General features: G+C 47.0%; 1 protein-coding gene and 1 long non-coding RNA gene across 12 annotated transcripts in view; one reads left to right on the top strand and one right to left on the bottom strand.

The window, feature by feature from the left end:
* Positions 1 to 889: 889 nt before the first annotated feature.
* NARS1 (asparaginyl-tRNA synthetase 1) lies at positions 890 to 17,593 on the bottom strand. Of its 2 annotated transcripts, none has more exons than XM_051851183.3 (15): positions 17,474 to 17,593; positions 16,393 to 16,475; positions 13,406 to 13,471; positions 13,215 to 13,307; positions 13,039 to 13,128; positions 11,391 to 11,469; positions 10,991 to 11,061; positions 9,446 to 9,532; positions 6,413 to 6,634; positions 6,114 to 6,313; positions 5,618 to 5,753; positions 5,186 to 5,299; positions 2,903 to 3,034; positions 2,481 to 2,612; positions 890 to 2,001 (listed from the first exon to the last, which is right to left on the bottom strand). In XM_051851183.3, the coding sequence occupies exons 1-15, from the start codon at positions 17,514 to 17,516 to the stop codon at positions 1,870 to 1,872; spliced, it is 1,680 nt and encodes a 559-aa protein (XP_051707143.3). In that variant the 5' UTR covers positions 17,517 to 17,593; the 3' UTR covers positions 890 to 1,869. The 2 variants fall into 2 exon arrangements, with proteins under 2 accessions (XP_051707143.3, XP_051707144.3); XM_051851184.3 differs by having other exon boundaries at positions 16,393 to 16,472.
* A 142-nt stretch (positions 17,594 to 17,735) lies between these two features.
* Positions 17,736 to 20,779, top strand: part of LOC149123707 (uncharacterized) — a 33,946-nt gene continuing 30,902 nt past the window's right edge. For 3 of the 10 annotated variants that reach the window (XR_016213969.1, XR_016213972.1, XR_016213973.1), the window contains exons 1-2: positions 19,042 to 19,251; positions 20,347 to 20,635. This is a non-coding gene — a long non-coding RNA (uncharacterized LOC149123707). Of the gene's footprint in view, positions 19,252 to 20,346; positions 20,636 to 20,779 lie in introns of all 10 variants that reach the window. The other 7 variants (XR_016213970.1, XR_016213968.1, XR_016213975.1 and 4 more) reach the window with 4 other exon arrangements.

Raw genomic sequence — 20,779 nt, 5'->3', positions numbered from 1 at the left:
TCCTGCCTTCAGATCGGCACAGTGCCAGCCGTGGCGGCCATTTGGGAGGGTGAACCAACGGAAGGAAGACCTTTCTCTCTGTCTCTCTCACTGTCTAGCTCTGCCTGTCAAAAAGAAAAAAAAAAAGGACAAGCATGTGGCTGTGACCAAATGGTTTTGGTGCTCACCTATGGAGAAATGATGGAAAACAACCCTGCAGTTGTCTCAGTGCTGGCACTGTCAGGTCCAGCATGGAAATAAAGCCCCCCACCACGCCCACCCCAGGAAGCTTATGTGCAGAGAGAGCTATAGAAACAAAAGTCCTCAGGGGGAGGCTGTGAGAACCCCTCCCAAAGGAGGAGCAATCAAACAAGGTAGAAACTGAGTTGCCAGAAATGGCTGAAGGACTTTTAAAGGGGAAGTTGATATTTAAGGGCAGATGCTCTATCAACAATGGGGTTCTGTCCCAATCAACCCACCATACACTGAAAATATCATTAAGACAAGTGTGCATGTCATACACCTATCCCATCAACCATAGTTTGGCCTAGCTTAGCTTAAACATGCCCAGAGCATGTCGTTTTTCACAGTTGAGCAAATCATCTAAGAAAGCCCACTTTTTAATGAAGTGTTGACATCACAGGTAATATATTGGATATTATTCTGAAAAGCAGGATGACGCATGGGTAAGCTTCTGCACCGTCAGGAAGTCGGTCATGAAGATGAACCATCGCAGGGCCCGTGCTGTGGCGCACAAGGTTAAGCCCTCCGCCTGCAGCGTCTTACTGCATTTATAAATCTACATTTAAATATTTACTTCACGAAAAAGACGACAGATTAACAAATGCAAGAGGTCTGAACTAATGAGACAAAAACACTTCCACTTTAGGAAAATTAAGCCAGCAGAGAGTTTTGGCATGTGTCCATTTATTGATTGCTGGGAATACAACCTATTGAGAATACACGGCATGCATCTGGGGGGGAAATTAACCAAATCTGAAGCGAAGTCACTCAACAAGCCTGCTGTGAGTTAATAAGGTAGCACAGAGCGCACACGAGGGCACGGTGGGGAAGACGTGGCCACGCTCGGCTGCGAACTCCTCCGGAACTCACTGAACCCTAACTACTCGGGGATGATCAGGAAGGAGAGGAGAGCACTTGCCTCTGTAGTGACGCGGGAGGCTGTGACTTAAAGCACCCCCCTCCCACCCCCCGCAACCAGTTATGCTCTTACTTCATGTTCTTCCAGCAAGTCCATCTTTTACTATTTCTTCCATGTCAATTCACAGGCCTTGGAATTCTAAGCAGCTATATGGACTTAGAAGAGTAATGACTGATGTCAAGACTATCTCCATTTGATTCCAACTTCTAGTGCTTGGTTATACCCTGTTCTGATACTAGATTTTTATGCCCTATTGCCAAATTCTCCCCCCACCAAGATGTTTCTTATAACTCACTGACACCAGAAAATGATAGAAACCAAATTCCAGTTACTGCTAAGAGGATGGAAAGGTTAAGTTACTGGAATGTCTTAAGCCATAATTAAGAACTGTTTAATTATATATCCGGTACACAGAACACAATGACTAGAGCCTGTAATTGGATAAAATGCTGAAACGGATCCATAACTACAGAACTCCATGCCACTCGTTTCTTCCAAACTTTGCAATGAATACTCCTTTTCTTCAAATGACAGCAACGCTGCTTGATGTTCACGCAATATGGACGACTTTTCATGGTAAGAGGAATCAAAAACAGAGAAAAACAAATAGTTACAGGCCAATGGGACAGATGAGGGACGATTTGGCTTTCTGTTTTTTCCTTTTGGAAAGAGGCAGTCTGCTCCTTGCACGAACGGAGTTCCTTCGTTTATGCTGCAGGAGGACTCGGTCAGGGCCTGCAGCGCTGCACAAACCGAGGGTACAGGCACACGTCCCGGATGTGGTACCGGTTCAGGATCCAGGTTAAGAACCGCTCCAAGCCCAAGCCATAGCCTCCATGAGGACATGTCCCGTATTTTCTCTATGTCAAAATAAGAAGGGGACAGGGGAGCAATAAAGGCTTAGTGTAAAATTTCATCTAAGTTACAGGAGCTAGCTCACGATGGTTAAGAATCCAACTTTGACTCTGTGTGACTTCAAGAACCAATAGAAAGAAATAATTCAGTATGAAAAGTAAATGGGGGATTAAGTGCCCCCCAGGGAAGAAGTATCTGTTTTCCAGAAGAAAGCGAAACACAGTACCAGATACTGGTAGGCTCTAGCGACATTTTTAAAAATCAAAGCAAGGAGCAAGGGCCCCAGTTAAGGTTTTCACAGGAATTTAATACAGAACTTAGCCAAGACAAAATTGGCAATACACATGTGCCACAACTATAACCACAAAACTGAATATGGTTCAAACACCAAAGTACTACCCCCAACTCCTTCCTTTAAAAACTCTCAATGACACAGAAGTAGTACAATGAATAAATTTTAGAGAATGTTGAAAAACGTTTTTACCTGATCTGTGTACCAGTAGTAGGGCGCGGGGTCAATCCCTTCTCTCTTATAACCTGCCAGCATTTCTTCACTATCCCAGATACGCATCGAGCCTCCCACAATCTCACCAACGTTGGGCATCAACACGTCCACCTTTAAACACAAGTCCAGAGTAAAGTGCACAGTTACCAACAGCAGTGCTCTACAGGGGAAATGAAAATCACAATTAAACTCCTAGAGCGAAACGAAGACTGGGATTAATGCAAAATTCAAACACTAGTCTAATTTAACAAAGCATTCCACCCCCACTCAGGAGAGGAAAAAAACCCACTTCTTGAAATTTACATTTATGGTGAACTATTTGCCAAGAGCCGTATCTTATTCCAAATGATAGCGCCCACCCCTTTAAAGAGTAAAATCGCTAATATTCTACCACCACTGACAGATTCAGTGAGGCGGGAGTCCTCAGGGCATCGCTGCATATAGAAGGACTTGATCTCCACAGGAAATCGACACAGCAGGATGGGTTCATTAATGGTGTCTGTCATCAGCCTCTCAGGAGCTTCTGGGATATCCTGAGGTCAGACAAGACTTCGTTAACATCCACAACTCCAAATCCAACCAGGCAGAAGTAGCCGTTTCACCCCATACCAACATGCCACGACCCGAAACATGAACCCACATTTGCATTAGGAGCCATATCTTCACGAAAGAAATCAAGACATTAAAACACACACACACACACACACACACACACACACACAGTTATAGTGGCCGGTGCTGTGGTATAGCAGGTGCACTGCCGACATCCCATAGGGACACCAGTTCAAGTCCCAGCTGCTCCACTTCCAATTCACATTCTCTGCTACAGCCTGAGAAAGCAGTAGAAGGTGGCCCAAGTCTTTGGGCCCCTGCACCTGCGTGGGAGACCTGAAAGAAGCTTCAGGCTCCTGGCTTCAGATCAGTACAGCTCCGGCCATTTGGGGAGTGAACCAGCAATGAAAGACCTCTTTCTCTCTGCCTTTCAAAGACATAAATAAACCTTAAAAACAAACAAAAAACCCCACGATTATAAAATGAAGTGTGAGAAGATCTTCTCTTCTCCAGAATAACTCAAGCACCATGCTGTTTGAGGAATGACAAAAGAAAACCCCGACACCTCAGCTGTGAGACCCCGAGCAGCCGTGTCCAGTGGCCCGTTCGATAGAGTCCACTCTCTAGGCCCTAAAGCATAAGGTCACTGTGGAATGCTCCAGAATATCGCTGACCTGCACAGAATATGGTACTGAGCACTAACCTTTAAAGTCTCCTGTTCCCTGCACTTTCTCATACTGAAATGACTACGCCTTCGGTGCTGCTAAGACACAGTTGTAAAACCAGCAACCCATGTCACACTCCTATGTACATCCACCCTGGATTAGTTAGCCAAGGCATGCTGGGTGATGATAAATCAACTTCTTTCTTAAAGACATCTTTCAGTAAACTACAAATAAATTCAAGCTAAAACTGAACTCCTGTCTCAGTAAAACTGATGGCAAGAACTGGACAAGACTCGGTACTGACACAGAGGGGCTGGCACTGTGGCACAGTGGGCAAAGTGGCCACCTACAGCGCTGGCATCCCTTATGGGTGCTGGGTCTAGTCCCGACTGCTCCACTTCGATCCAGCTCTCTGCTAATGCACCTGGGAAAGCAGTGGAAGATGGCCCCAGTGGTTGAGCCCTTGCACCCATGTGGGAGACCCAGATGAAGCTCCTGGCTTTGGCCTGGCCCAGCTCTAGCCGTTGAGGCCATTTGGGAAATGAACCAGTGGGTGGGAGATCTCTCTCTCTCTCTGACTCTCCCTCTCTCTCTACTCTGCCTTTCAAATAAATAAATAAATCTTAAAAAAAAAAAAAAAAAAAAACTAACACAGAGCTGAGCCATTTGTTTTCAAACTCTGGTCCCAGGAGCCTAGGCTCCCAGAGATATGGAGAGGAAACAGGAATGAGTGGGAGAGCGTGATCTCTTAGCTCATACTGGGATCTCGGCACACACTGGGGCTCAGCCTAAGCTATAATTAGGGGCAGAGGGATCTTTCTGTACACCCCATTGAAGTCTGAAAAACAGGGATCTGCTCTGGGACAAAGGACAAGACACACAGGAAAGCAGGCCCTGAACGTGTCCACAATCTCCACCCCAGTGCACACTGGGAGGGTGGCTTCCAGGCTCAGACAATAAGCTGAGTTTATCAGCGGCACTGGCAGGCATTCCCCAAGGCCTCCGCTCTTGGTTTTGCCTTGAAACCAAGTGTATCGTCTCTGACTCTCCTTCCACACGAGGGAGTTCTAGATCACTGCTGTGAGGGCGGTAGGTCACCTGATCCTTTCTCCAGAATAAAGAAACAAATGCACAGACACAGCACTCTGCAAGTAATTCCAAAGCCTTCACCATCTTCTGCAGCACCCCTGCCAGGCTAACGGACCTCGGAAGTCAACATCAACGAATGAGACGGCCAAGGTGAGAGGGAAGGAAGCGGAAGCTCCCGGTCGTTCACTGAGCACTGGCAGAGAGCCACCCCTCCCAGGCTTATCTACACATGCTAGGTCAAGGAGGCCGCAGGTGCTGGGACTAGCTTGCATCTAAGGATCTGCAGATGCGGCCCGCGTTCCTCGCCCTCGAGCCGCAGGCCACACCGCATCAAGTGCAACGCCACCTTTGAAACACTGATCAGAAGGGAACACGTACTTCTCCAAACTCATAGAAAGTTCCATCTTCCTTCTTTATATTGTGTTCTTTCAGCCACACGATAGCGTCTGAATAGTTCATCCGCTTGAAAGGGCGTTTCGGGGGCTTAAAGCTCTACAATAGAAAGGAAAAATACAGCATATATAAAGAAACCACTCACACTAACACTTTCATGAGAGAAAAAAGCTATTTACCACTATTATTAAATATCATTTCAGCTAGAAAACCAGATGACTACATTCTTAAGACGGAAAACTTCTTAGGTAAGTTCAAATATTCCAAAATTATTAATAATAATATAAAATCGTAGTCTTCGAAATTTACTTATTTCAATTAAAAAGCTATCAAATCTACAAAAAAAAATGAAGGTGAAGACTTCACTGTCTCCTAGAAATGGATTATCGTTTTTAATTTGCAACACACTCCACCTACCGGGTTGAGGTCATACACTATGCTTGCGGCGGGAGACTTCAAGACTCTGTCTACCACATCACAAACCAAGTCCTCCAACCGGTTCAGGAGGTCCTCAAAGGTCAGGAAGGGGCACTCGGCTTCCACGTGAGTGTATCTGAAGAATAAGACACCAGCTCAGAGCTGCTCTTCTCCTTACGTTAAGCTTTTCACAACGTTTTTAACATTGGAAAACTGTCCAGAAAGGCAAAATTCCAACCCTGAAATCAATTTCCAACTCTTCCCTTAGTTTTGGACTCCCCTTTAAGTGTGATTTCTTATTTTTTCTTTAACACGTAAATGATTAAAGCAAAGTGAAAAACTTAGGGATGACGTTAAGAGGCAAAACTTAACATAGTCATAGTCTCCCAATATCTTCAGTGTATCTAATTCTGTGTACAGACATCATTTAACTACATAAAGATTCTTTACAGAAAAGATATTTAAAATAAAGAAATAAATAAGAACAGTTTCATACTCAGCCAGATGCCTTCGTGTCCTGGATTGTTCTGCCCTGTATGACTGCGCGATACAAAAAACATCTCCCAGGGCCGGAATGCAGGTCTCCAGGTACAACTGAGAGGACTGGGTCAAAAACGCTTCTTCCCCAAAATAGTCAAGCTTGAAGAGCGTCGCCCCGCCTTCAACCTGCGTCTGCACTAACGTTGGAGGGGTCACCTGTTCACATGGAGGAGGAGGAGGAGTAAATAGCTGCTATTCAAGTTCCAAAACAGCAAACAAGGCAGAGTTTGCAAAGGATGGCGAGCACGCACTTACCTCATAATACCCCCTATCGAAGAAGTGGTCCCTGAAGCACCTGGTGACCACTGAACGAGCTTTCAGGATTTTGGACATGTTTTCTCCCCGGATCATCATGTGTCTGTTGTTCAGCTGCACGTCGACGTCAGACTCTTCATTGATCAAGTTGTCAGCTCCTCCCGCAGGGGCCAGCCCGATCAGTTCCCAGAAGTCACAGCTCAGTTCATGGCCCCCTGGAGCCTAAATTTTTCAGGTGGGTTGGGGAGAAAGATTGGGAGGGAAAAGGAAAAAAACCTTGAACACTACTGAAGATTTTGAGTCAAAATGTTTGGTAAAAATTTATTTTGAGAATCTCATCACTATTAGTACTGCCCTACTAAAAACAGAGACCCAACAATTCAATATAACATTGATGTCTTTACATTTTTACCCAACAATGTTATGTTGCTATTTTTACCCAAAAACTCAGTGTTGTATTGATATTTTTACATTTTTCTTTCAAACACACATATATTTTTAATATAGAAAATAAAATCAACTGTTAATCCCACAAATGGAGTTAACTACTAACTACTTAACATTGTCACATATTATTTTCAGCTTTTGCCCAATAATTTAACATATTTACCTACACTAAAAAACTTAATTTAGAAAAGTTTTACTGAAAACTATTTATCTTTGGGAGATACATACACATATATGTATGGAGTAAATATTCACAAGCTACCATAATAATCCTTGAAAGTAACTTATTTTAAAAGCAACATATCATGGAATATATAATTATCCTTGTGCCAAACACTAGATACCAAGTAATATGATGACAATTCCTCCATTTTGCAATCATATTACATCAAAGCCAAACTCAGTGAACTTGACTGAGACATTCACTTTTAATACAGCTTTTCTTCCCTTTCAGGAAGATTTCAAGTCGATTACCACTCTAATTTCCTCCCTCTTGTGGCTATGTGGTACATTTCTTTCTTTGTTTGCTTTCTTAGTAATTATAATCACAGCAGTTATCTGAACTACAATTATGAACGATTAACTGCAACTGGTAGGTTACATGCCTGCTGGCTAAAGCATAAACACCTCCAGGGGCAGGTGTTGTGGCACAGAGGGTAAAGCCAGCGACTGAAACACTGGAATCCCGTATGGGCGCCAGTTCATGTACCAGCTGCTCCACTTCCAATCCAGCTCCCTGCTAATGCACATGGCAAAGCAGCAAAGATGGCCTAAGTGCTTGAGCCCCTGCACCTGTCTGGGAGACTCGGGTGGAGTCTCTGGCTCCTGGCTTCAGGCTGGCCCAGCCTGGCCCAGTTCTGGCCATTTGGGGAGTGAACCAGAGGTGGAAGGTACCTCTGTCTCTCCCTCTCTCTCTGTAACTCTGCCTTTCAAATAAATACATGTTTTGGTTTGTTTTTTTAAAAATGTATCTTATGGTGACCACACTGAGGCAAAGCAGGCTAAGTGGTCACCTGAAGTGCCAGCATCCCATACGTGCACCAGTTCGAGCTCCGGCTGCTCCGCTTCCAATCCAGCTCCCTGCTGATGTGCCTGGGAAAGCAGAGGAAGATGGCCCAAGTGCTTGGGCCCCTGCACCCATGTAGGGGAAGCTCCTGGCTTTGGACTGGCCCAGCTCTAGCCATCATGGCCACTTGGGGTATGAACCAATGGATGGAAGATCTCTCTCTCTCTCTGCCTCTACCATTCCCTCTGTTACTCTGCCTTTCAAGTAAAATAAATATATATTTTAAAAAATTACTATTCATTTGACAGAGTGACAGAGCTGCTGGTTCACTCTCCACATGCCCACAACAGCTGGGTCTGGCCCAGGCCAAGACCAGGAGGCAGGAACTCCATCAGGATCTCCCACGTGGGTGGCAGGGACTCGGGCCATCATCTGCTGCCTCCAGGCACACTAGCAGGAAGCTGGATAGAAGTAGAGGCAGGACTCCCTCCCAGGCACCCCAAAGTGGGCTGCTGGCGTGTCAGGGGTGGCCTGACCTGCTGCGCCACAATCCCTGCCCCCATTTAATTATGTTTAAAAGAGACCTTCAAATCCCATTCAGAAAGCTGAGGTTGAGATTACTGTGCTGAAATTGGTGGTGGCTTTTATTCCCACCTTGCTGAAAAGTGATTCACAGACTCAAAGCAAAGTAGCTGTAGTAGAGCCCATGAGGATTATTCAGGAATTCTGTAAAATCAATTCCTTGAGTTCTTTTTATGAGTGTGCTATGGTTTGAATGTCTGTTCCCTCCAAAATGCACGCTGGGAGGTGCAGCCTCATGGAAAGTGTCTAGGTCATCTGCCCCCATGACTGGATGAATGCCACTGTCTCAGGTGTGCGAGCATGGAGCCTTCAGGAGCTGTCACTCTCTGCCTCTCACCATGTTATGCCTCCCACCTTGGCAGGAGCAAACAAGGCCCTCGTCAGACATGGCTCTCGATTTTGGACTTCTCAGTTTCAAGAAATTAACTTTTTTTTCTTTATACATTACCCAATCCATGGTATTCTGTTATAGCCCCAGAAAAGGAACACAGACAAGTTGTAGAGTGTTATGTATTTCACTAGAGAAGTTAAAGGCAAACTAAATCTAGCAAGTGGTTCATTCCCAAACACCCAAAGTATAAAAGCAGACACAGGAAAATAAGCAAATAAAGAAATGCCCTTGTCAAAAAAAAAAAAAAAAAGCCGGCGCCGCAGCTCACTAGGCTAATCCTCTGCCTGCGGTGCTGGTACCCCAGGTTCTAGTCCCGGTTGCTCCTCTTCCAGTCCAGCTCTCTGCTGTGGCCAGGGAGTGCAATGGAGGATGGCCCAAGTGCTTGGGCCCTGTACCCCATGGGAGACCAGGAGAAGCACCTGGCTCCTGGCTTCGAATCGGCGCAGTGCACCGGCCGTGGTGGCCATTTGGGGGGGGGGGGTGAACCAACGGAAGGAAGACCTTTCTCTCTCTCTCACTGTCTAATTCTGCCTGTCAAAAAAAAAAAAAAAAGAAAGAAAGAAAGAAATGCCCATTCACTGGCCAGCAAGGAACCCAGTCCACTCACCTGCTTGCCTTTGGGTGTCAGATTTAGCATCCCATACACCGCAACACTGCTCTCGGTGGACAAGACCACTCCGTTGTAACACTGACACTATGAAAAGATCACAGTTCAAATTCAGCTATTCACATTGACATGAAATGATTCTTACACACAAAAATCTAAGGGCATTTCCACAAATAAGTTACCTGGTCATACTAGCTAAAGAAAAACCAAGTCTGCTGTTGATGTTTAATGTTAAGAATCGTCCCTGTGAGTGATATATTTCTCCACAGCAGATATATAAACATTTACACACTTTATATACATATGCATGCATAAATGATGAGAGCCCATGTCACCTAAAAATACGGACAGTTCAATTTTTTTTAATACAGATCCTTTCTACACTACAGTGCTCAATACTCAAAGAAGTTATCAGAAGAAAAGTGATGAGGGAACTCGACAATGGAGGGATAAGGCTGTCAACACTGGGCCCCGCTAATCCTACAGTAAGACAACCACATTTCTCTGGATGTGATGCAATCAGAAGAACACAGCGTTGCCTATGAAGCTGTTGCTTTCAAAACCCAAAAAAGGGGCCAGCACTGTGGTATGGCAGGTAGAGAGACCCGGCTGCTCCACTTCCGATCCAGCTCTCTGCTATGGCCTGGCAAAGCAGTAGAAGATGGCCTAAATCCTTGGGCCTCTGCACCCGCTGCGGGGGACCCTGAGGAAGCTCTTGGCTCCTGGCTTCAGATTGGCACAGCTCTGGCTGTTGCAGCCATTTGGGGAATGAACCAGAGGATGGAAGACCTCTCTCTCTGCCTCTCCTTCTCTCTCTGCGTAACTCCTGACTTTAAATAAATCCTTAAAAAGATTTTAAAAACCCCAAACCAGATCTAATCCCAGTTCAAAAGAAAATACAGAAAAGAACATGTTAAATGACACCACAAGCATGCAATCAATCAAATCCAGAATGGCCATTTTTTCCCCAACAAATGAACACAAAGGGTATGGGAGGTAGCAATGTAACAGATAAAAAACTTGAGAGCAATGGCAACTAAAGTAGCAGGATTTTATCTGGCTCCTCATTCAAACCAATCGGCTGTAAAAAGGCACTGAGAATTAACTGGGGGAATCTGACTGGCTATTGGACAACACTTAGGTGTTGGGCTAATCTGGGGTGGGAGTGATGATGGTAGTTCACCATCCCAGACGTGCATATGCAAGTATAAGAATACAGTAACGTAAGGAGGGGAGCAGAGGGAGGGACCAGTACACCAGGATTACTAAGCTGTATGCTGGTGTTGATTACTGAAGCCTGGTGATGGGCACATGAGGATTCCATTATGTTCTATTTTTTATGTGTTAGAAAATTTTCCACAATAAAAGTTTCTCCTCCCAGCTTTATTATTGTATAATTCACAATTAAAAATTACACATACCTACAATGCATGACATTTTCATAATAAAGGTTTAAAAAGTTTATATAGAGCTTAAAATTCTCAAAACTAACAGTAAGAGAACCTAGTGAAAAACTTTCAGTTGTAAGTGAAACAAAATACTTACCAACTCATCCGACAAGACACACTGAAGATAACCTGTACCATCCCGTAACACCAGAAACATTAGATTCTTTCCTAAAAATGGGAACAGAAATTTCGCCAGAATGTTCAAGGGACTTACAGAGTACTTCTCATAATTTAATTGTATACAGAGGAAACTCCAAGGTTAAACGTTCAACATTCAAAACTCCCACGTGACCCTCTTCCTTCAAATGGCCTTATTAACCTTTCAATAGTTGTGCTCTCATTTAAGGACAAATTTAATATATGTATATATCACTGTATCCTTTAAAAAGCCAGCATACACACACACACACACACACACCCTTAAGTGATTTTTTAAAATGTTTTCTTCATCTAACACCAGGAATATTTAAAATTAAAAGAAAAGCTATACCATTCACCTTGCCTCCGCAGCCGATGGACCCAACCAAACACCTTCACTCTTTGACCTCTATAGCCTTCTAATGCATCAATCTTCACCTGTCAAAATAAGTAATATTTGACCAATTAATTATGTCCTATATCATTCACCAGCATTTTCACAAACACTAGGTAGACTGCAGTAAAGTGTTAAAAATTACAAAGGATGCAAAATTAGAAGCAATCACTCTACTGTGGGTCGGAATCAAATACATTTCACCATATTGGAACGGTTTAAAAAAATCCAAGTCAGGCCGGCGCCGCGGCTCACTAGGCTAATCCTCCGCCTAGCGGTGCCGGCACACCGGGTTCTAGTCCCGGTTGGGGCGCCGGATTCTGTCCCGGTTGCCCCTCTTCCAGGCCAGCTCTCTGCTGTGGCCAGGGAGTGCAGTGGAGGATGGCCCAGGTGCTTGGGCCCTGCACCCCATGGGAGACCAGGAAAAGCACCTGGCTCCTGGCTCCTGCCATCGGATCAGCGCGGTGCGCCGGCCGCAGTGCGCCGGCCGCGGCGGCCATTGGAGGGTGAACCAACAGCAAAGGAAGACCTTTCTCTCTGTCTCTCTCTCTCACTGTCCACTGTCTGTCAAAAAACAAAAAACAAAAAACAAACAAACAAACAAACAAACAAAAATCCAAGTCAGGGCCTGCGCTGAGGCATGGTGGGTAAAGCTACGGTCTGTAGTGCTGGCATCGCATGTGGGCGCCACTGAGTCACAGCTGCTCCACTTCTGATCCAGCTCTCTGCTGTGGCCTGGGAAAGCAGTGGAAGACGGCCCAAATCCTTGGGCCCCTGCACCAGCGTGAGAAACCTGAAGAGCTCCAGGCCCCTGGCTTCGAATAGACCCAGCTCCAGCCAGCACGGCCATTTAGGAAGTGAACCAGTGGATAGAAGACATCTCTCTGTCTTTCAAAAAAATTAAAACAAACAAACAAAAAAACAAATACAAGTCTTCTTTTCTTAGAGCAAAACTGGCAATGAGAAAACCCAGAAGAATCTCATATACCACTATATAAAATCAATTTATAAATGAATTCAATGGGTCACTAGTAGGGCACCTGCTTCCCCCAGAAGTGACAATCCAAGTCTACACCGAGCCTCTGCTGACCCACAGTTCCACCATACACTCTAGGACTTGGACAGGAACAAAGATCAGCGCTTCGTCTGGGGAGTGAATGGGAACGGTGCATAGAGACAGCAATGGTTAGGGCACTCAAAAACCCGGTTCCCTCACTAGGCAAGTGGGAAAGAATGACAACTCATCAGATGACATCCATTCACAGCACGGCAATCTGTCTGGGTTCCAGAAAGAATAGGAGGAGGAAAAGGAAAGCCAATTTCAGAAGTTCTAAGTGCTTTTCAACTATTTAAACACTGGTGAAAATCACAGATCTCCCCCTCTTTACTGTACGGGAAGGAAATGGATCCGAGAGAGGAGAAAACTCCCTGAGCGCCCACAAGCACTGCCAGGCCTGGCCCCCAGGCTTGGTAAAGCCTCATTCCTATCCCTTCTGCAAGGAAAGCAAAGGCAGCCGATGTAAAGGAACAAACCACGGGGCACGGCCCCCACACTCAGAAAAAAAGACAGACGGAGCCAAGCCCAGGACACGAGAGACGATTTCCGCACGTACACATGTCGGCTCCGGAAGACTTGGATCGTTCTTAATGGTAATCTTCTTTGCTTCTTCTAGGTTCTTTTCTCTTCTCAGATTGTCTTCTGCCTAGTTTTCAGGATACAGCAATGCATTAGCACGGTGTCCAGTGTTCCACCTCCAAAACGGTTCGCAGGGGCACATTCACAGCTCACCTCTTTCTTTTCCCGGGATTCACTCTTCATTTGTTCTCGATGCCACATTTTCTTAATGTTCTTCATCTGTGTTTTGGAGATAACATCCCACCTCTAGAGAGACAGAGACATCAAACTTTTTCAAGATCTCTATGCCTTGATGAAAATTTGTTAACAAAATAAAATTCAGTCAAATTTCTGGTTCGCCCTACCTCATTTTCCTTCTGCGAATCCACATAAATGGTAGGAAAAGGTTCTTTCCCTACTGTCAGCAAAGCCTTGGGTAGGGGGGAGGGAGAGAGAAAAGAGAAATTTAACTTTGCACAATACTTAAAAATGAAAAATCAATTATGAGGCACCTTCAACAATCTAGAACACAGTCAAGAGCCAAGAAGAAAACAATAGAGGCCCTAACAGCCAAAGTCAATGTTGAAAGAGTGGCTGAACCTACCAAGAAACGCTTTGCTCTGTCAAGAGTGCGTGGGGAACCTTTTTTCCACCAAGGGCCATTTCAATATTTATAATAACATTCACGGGCCATACAAAACCACCAACTTAAAAGTTGGTCTGCTACAGATTTATTGAATCTGGAGTCCCGCCTGCAGGTTGCCTCAACAGGAACACACAAATCAGTTTCCAGGGCCTCGTGGGCCGAACGTTTCCCACCCCCGCTAGAACCCTTCCAGTGTTTCCAGCAAGTTCCAACCCACAGCATACCCACACTGACAACAGAAGAGACGGCTAACGGCAAATGCTCACTGTCCAGAGACAACACCTAAATCAGGGAAGTGTCTAAAATACTTGTGATTCTCTTTCAACAAAATAGTGGTCAAGTGCATAAAAGCGTAGGCTTCATTTAACTTGTAAAATTCTCACATGCAAATATCTCTTTTCACCAATTCTGGGACACTTCCAGCATTATTTCTATATCATTTCTTAATTTAAAGCTTGTGTTCCTTTTTTACAAAGTTAGTTGAGAGTGCATAAAAGATGAGTGTTTCATTAATTGCCTCCAATATTCTTGCAAAATTTCCATGAAATTAAGTCAAACAAGAAATGCAAATGAATTATTATCCTGGCCCCAGGATCCAAAACCTAAAAAAAGGGACCTTTTCAAAAGGGCCATTAGTCCTAAGTCTATGAGTGCTACAGAGGAGGGAGACTCGCTCGTCTGGAAACACCTAAGCGAATTCACTGTTTCAACAATTCAACAGCACAAAGCGTCACGCACTGCCTAACAACATGTTGGTCACCAGAGGACAATGTGTACAACAGCAGTCCCCTAAGATTATACTGCCTAGTGACGCGTAGCTGTCTTCATTGGTGAGTGCACAACCACGTTCACACAATGACAAGATCGTCAATGACACACTTTTCAGATCACAACCCTACTGTTAAGTGAAGCATGCCTGTATTTGTATTTGCATTCAAAATTCATTTACTATGCAACAGCCTGTACTGACCCCTCCTTTTCTATTGCTGGAACTGAAAGAACCAAACTGTCACTGCCCAAATCAGAATGACATACTTCCACCCACAACCACATTCACCTGGGCCCAACACCACAGAAATGAAAGAGAGTTCCTTTCTAAGAATCAGAAAGCAAGGCCAGGGAGCAATGCAGTGGAAGTGCCTTTCCTTCCAGTCTTTTTGGTCTTGGGTGTAGGAGATGACAAAGGGAATGTCCTTGTTTGGAAAGTGACGCAATAAGACGCACACATTACACAGCCACTGGGGCTTTAAGGCCTACCACCTTCAGCAGTCGGCCTGTGGCAAATGGGGCTCCCCTGCCAAGTGCACGCAAAGCATGACGGGGTGCCACGGCTAAGAGACTGAAGACCACCAGGACTGCTCGGTGAGGCACCTGGACACTGCACGCTGCAGACTCAGGCACGGATTCCATGAAGGAACAGCACCTGACCCAGGATGACAGCTCTTGTGGCACCCAGTTCACATCCTGAGAATTTCAACAATAAATCACGCAATGTATGTTCTGGTTTTAAAATACTAAAAAAGAAAGCAAGGCCCAGGGAAAAAGCTGTGGCAAAATGAGTAAAGCCACCACCTGCAGCACTGGCATCCCATATGGGCACCTGTTTGAGTCCCTGACTGCTCCACTGTCCAACCAGCTCCCCACCAATGCGCCTGAGAAAGCAGCGGAAGACAGACCAAGTCCCTGGGCCCCTGCCACCCACACTGGAGACCTCCTGTGTGAAGCTCCTGGCTCCTGGCTCCAGCCTGGCCCAGCCCCAGTCCTTGTGACCATTTGGGGAGCAAACCAGTGATTGCAAGATCTCTCCATCTCTCCTCTAACTCTGCCTTTCAAATAAATAATTCTTTTTATTCATATGGTATGACCCAATAGAGGAGTGAGTGTGCCAGGTTAGAAAGACTGACAAGAGCTAAATTAATGTCACAACAGGTGGGCAGGCCAGGCCTGGATGTGTAGAAACAGCAGTGTCAGGGCCCTGCTTTCCCTAGAATTGTCCAAGGAGAGAACTTCCAATCATCTTCCCATGTGGCCGCTGTAGCCATTCTGGTTTAATTGGCGAGTCCATGGCTACTTAAGGATGCCTGGGTCACACCTTAACCTGACGCAGTTAGCCATGCAGCACCCCTACGGTGAGGCCCTGTGCTCGAAGAACCAACCCCTTTGCAACTCTACTTGGCTTTCCACACCAGTGTGCTTCCCGGCATTGTGCTGAACTCACGTGCGAACTCCAGGCCCTGAGAAACGCGGCCTACTCATCAGCTGCACGCTCCGGGGTCACGTGCCTGCTCGGGCCCACAGGCACGCTTCGGTGTGCCGATACTCATCAGACCCCTGAGGCTCCAGGCTCAGGACCACACTGTGGGCTGCGGTCAAGTCACCACTAGGCCTGGTAGGAGTCACCGGGCCATCAGCTCCGTGCGACTGAAAAGGTGATTTGTGTTCTTACAGAAACTGAAAAACTGGCAAATTGATGTACCAGAGCGAGACATCCCAAGATTCCACACCTCGTTTAAATGTTCACACAGAGCAGACTTTGGTCAGCTCATGGCAACCTTAAGGCTACAAATCTGCATTCATTCCTAACTTCCCCTTTTCCGAAAAGTGCTCTTCAAAGCCTTGTGCTTGAAATAAAATTCTGACCGGCTACAGAGGACTGACGCGAGCCATTAGTAAGCAGAGGGTCTGTTTGCTCAGAAGAGACACTACCTTTAGGCCTGTTTTAAACGGTTTCTCCTTGGTTCCATCTCCTGTGGCATCGCTGCCCTCTCGGTCGGAGACATACAGCTCTGCTGTTTCACAAAACGAGAATAAGTTACTCGTCAGTCACCTTATATACAACTACTTGGCCCATTTTTCACCTTGGTAAACAGAACGTGCATTAAAAAAAAAAATCACCAGAGTTCAAAACAAACTGGCATCACCCCCCCGTTTTCCCACTGCCCTATTCCAGGGACACTCCTCTCCTAAAGACACACTGGCTATAGACTAAGCTTTCCAAAAAGAACTTGGACGATTTTTAATGGGTGCTACTGTTTCCATCTACTTGATTAGGTACAACAAGGGCTTGCAAGGCAGCCCGACCTAGATGGGAATATTGAGTGTTGTACCTTAAAAGCCAGGGTGACCCTGCTGGAGGGCGTGGGGGGGGGGGGGTGTTTCTCCATCTACAGACTAAAGAAAATCACCACCATCTGTAGGCGGAAATAAATACACAGCGCAGGTCGGGGCACAGGTGCCAAATTTAAAAAAAAAAAAAAAAAAGCCAGTCACCCCTGGTCTTTAAAGCCAGCGGGAGATCTGAGTTTCACACATTGCAGAGGGCTACACACAACCGTAATCCCCAACCGTGACATCCACGCAAGCCTCTTCCGGCTCTGCTTTTGCCCACTGCCCCGTATGGTCTCCCTGGAAATCTCGACACAAAGCCAGGCTCTGCGGAAACGCATTAAAACGCTGGAGTCGCTCGCCGGACGATCCCCGTGAAGACCTGCGTGTCGGGGGGCTAAGTCTGACCCGTCCCAGCGCCTGCATCACGGCGGCGACCCGGCATTTCTTGCCTAGGGAGGGGCCCAAGGCGGCCGCCATCGCAGCCCCGGGCTCCCAGGGCCCGAGCAGCGCCCGGCCTGGCCCACCAGGTCGCGGGAGAGGCCAGGCCCTTGGCTGCCTCCCTCCTGGCCTTAGTCCCGCACATCCGTGTCCGAGGCGCGCCCTCCCTGCTCCGGGCTCGCAGGGAAGCGCCAGGACTCGGCTGCAGAGAGCGCCGCGCCGCCCGCAGAGCATCACTCACCTAGCACCATCCCTGCGGTCGCCCTGGTCACCTCCAAGGACATCGGCCTCGACGCTACCGCCGCCTAATCACCCCAACGTGCTCCGGAGGCTCCCCGACTGGAGCGTTGCATCATACAGCGTAGTGCCGAGGTCGCACGCGTGAGTCAGCCCAGCGTCGCGGCGCCATTGGTTACCGGAGATGGGCGGGTGGCGCTGAGGACGCCATGTTTTGTCAGGGCAGAGGCAACTTCCGGTCAAGAGGTGAAATGCCCCTCCCCGAACGTTTGCGAGTTCTGAGGACGCCATCCAGCCGGGACACTTACGTCCCCAAGCCGTCGCGTTCGGTACCCAAGCCTCAGACTTTTTCCTGGAAATCCAGTTCCGCCCCTAGCAATAGGTGCGCCTGAGCCCCTGGGAAACCAGCCCAGGGGTGTCGTTCTAGGCACCCAGTTGCTGGAATACTGGTTGAATTAATGGCAGCAGCAAATGTATTGAGCACCCACCCCCACCCCCGAGAAGGGGCGAGAGATGGTGGAGAGGTGGCTTAACCCACCGCGCTGCAAGGCCAGCCCCAGGTATGGAGTTGTTTTTTAGAGTTTCTTTCATATCAAAAAAACTATCCTTTGCCTTAAGGACAAACTCTGGGATTCCACTAAGTGGGGAACACCCTTTTGTTTAGTGCCTATTAGGGAAACTGAAGCTCGGGGCAGGCGATTTATCTCAAGACACACAGAAGGGAGATTCAGAATCCCACACCACGTCTGTGTTCCGAAGCCCTAGTCCTGTCCACTACATGGTTATGGCCTTTCTAACAGCAAGTTCAAAAGTAGGAAAATTCTCTCATGTGGGCGCAATTCCGGTCCCAGCTGTTCCACTTCTGATCCAGCTCGCGGCTAATGCACCTGGGAAAGCAGCAGAAGATGGCCCAAGGTCTTGGGCAGCTGCCACCCATGTGGGAGACCTGGATGGGGTTCCATTCTCCTGGCTTCAGCTTGGCCCAGTCCTGGCTGTTGCAGACATTGGGGGAGCGAACCTCTGATGGAAGATATCTCTGTCTCCATCTTTCTCTGTAACTCTGCCTTTCAAATAAATCTTTAAAAAAAAGAAAACAAAAATAACTGCATACCTACATTCAGGGCCTAACCAGAACATGAACCAAATACTTCTCATAAAGAATATTTCTCTTGGTTTCATGAACATGGCTTTTCCCTCTTTGCTGAATGTTTTCCGTTTGCTCACGAACTCTCCATTGCTGCAAAACAAATTACCCACACCGGAGCAGCCTAGATCAAGGAATTTGGAAGCTTAGCTGTGGGCTCTGGTGCAGGGCCCTTCATGAATCACGCTCTGGGTGGGGTCTGCCATCAATTGGGGCTCACCTGGGTGAGGATCTGCCTCCAACCTCACTCACTCATGGCTGCTGTTTACCAAGTGGGCTCCCCCTAAACTGCTACTGACATCAACCAAGAGCAGCCTGTGATGAAAGAAAGAGAGTGCAGTCGTTAGCTATTGCTGTATAATAAATATAATAAATTACTCCACACTTCAGACAACATTTATCGTCTCACGCTTCTCTGGGCCCAGACACTAGATGTAGCTTAGCTCTCAGCCTCTGCCCGAGTCTGCAGAGGCCACCTTCAAGGTATCGGCTGAGACTGCGGCCATCTTAGGATAAATTAAGGTTCCTAAGTCTCACCTGGCGTGGCTGCTCTTCCACCTGCACTCACGCCTGAGATGGCCAAGACCTCACTTGCTACGCGGGTTCTCTCCGGAGTGAGCGAGCAGAGGACAAGAAAGGTATGAGTCCTGTTCCTAGTGGTTCTGCCTCAGAGGTGACATCCCGTCACTTTTGCCCTACTGGCTTAAGTAGAATTGGGCTACTAGGTCCTGCCTGTAGGATACTTAGAGGTGGGAATTACGGGGGCCCTCTTAGGAAGTTACCTGCCACAAGCCACCAAAACCGAAGCTTTGGTGCCTTTTGCTAAGTGACATTTCATCAGCGCTGCCACAATCTGGTCACACAGACCAACCCTGGTACAGCAAGGGAGGGCACCACACAAGAGGGTGAACCCAGGAGGCAGAGCTCGTGGGCGCTTAGTGGTTGCCCACAGCAGGCCTGCAGATGGACTTTGCTTCACCCTGCTCTGAGCCCTAGAGGCTGACATATGGGAGTTTCTCTGACTCCGGATCGGGTGCTGCCAACAGGGAACACCTTCAGGCGTGCAGAGCGAGGACAGGGAGGGCTGCAACCTTCCCTGATGGCCCCAATTCCTGCCTGGTGGTACCAAGAGCCTTCACCTGAACTGCCCTGCATGAGTTTGGTTTTACTTGCTCCTTCCCATCGGTTGTGCACAGCAACACTTTGTTGTGAAATAAAAAAGTGTGTAAATAGGACCGAGCCCAGGCTAGAAGCTACACTAGACAGTGATATAGATTGCTGCTTCTATGCAGTCTGCACCTGCAGATTCCACCAGCTTCTCTAAGCAGTTAGTGGAGGGCGGTGAAACTGGGCTTAGGTCTGCCAGACACACAGCAGTCAGCCGGCAATGTGCACAGCTTTGTATTCCTGCCTCACCTGGGTGTGGGACAAGACAGTGGACAAAGGGAAATGTCTCAGGGGTCATACTCTGAGTGCTGTGACTGGTTTTCACTTGTCATGGAAGTGGTGTTAAATAAAAATTGTAGGAGGCTCTAGGTCTGGACAGGACACCTGTGCTGGGCCCAACAGAACAAACCAATATAGAGTTTAATCACAGTAACTCTGCTTTGACTGACTGCCTTGGTTGTAGCTAATGAATAAACTGTAAAAATACCTAGCTAAGCTGCAACCAGTGGAGTTGACTGACTAAGCTATAACCCATTAAATTGATTGCCATTACTTCTGTCCTACAGATGCTGCCTGATGATGTTGTAGGTTGTCAGAACCGGCCCTGATACCGGCAGCTGTGTAATTTGTGAATGGTTTGGTTTGGTGGTCTTTGCTCAAATTTACTCCACTGGAGATGACTGGTCTTGAGCATTTGCCCTTTGAACACTTGAACGTTGAACAGTTCTGACGCAGTCAGCCGGATCCAAATCCAAAGCAGAGCTCCATCCGCCTTCAGGGCACCAGAAAATGAGACGGCGCACCTGCTGAGCCCCTCAGGCTCCCTGTTCTCTTGCTGTGTCTTGGGAAGCCTGGGTAAGTTCTCTTGTGGGTTCTGAATCTTCATGACTGTGTGTTTGGGGCTGAGTTAGAGCAGTTTTTTGCTCTGGACTAGGTATTGTAGAGAAGTCTAAGGTGTCTGGCTGGGTGAGCCAGTGTCTGCCCAACCCCCACCCCTCT

Source organism: Oryctolagus cuniculus, chromosome 10 (genome assembly GCF_051225735.1).
Source record: "Oryctolagus cuniculus isolate XC-2025 breed Fujian yellow rabbit chromosome 10, ASM5122573v1, whole genome shotgun sequence".
Lineage (NCBI taxonomy): Eukaryota > Metazoa > Chordata > Mammalia > Lagomorpha > Leporidae > Oryctolagus > Oryctolagus cuniculus.
Note: the sequence above shows the minus strand (reverse complement) of the source record. Positions and strands in the feature narration are given on the sequence as shown.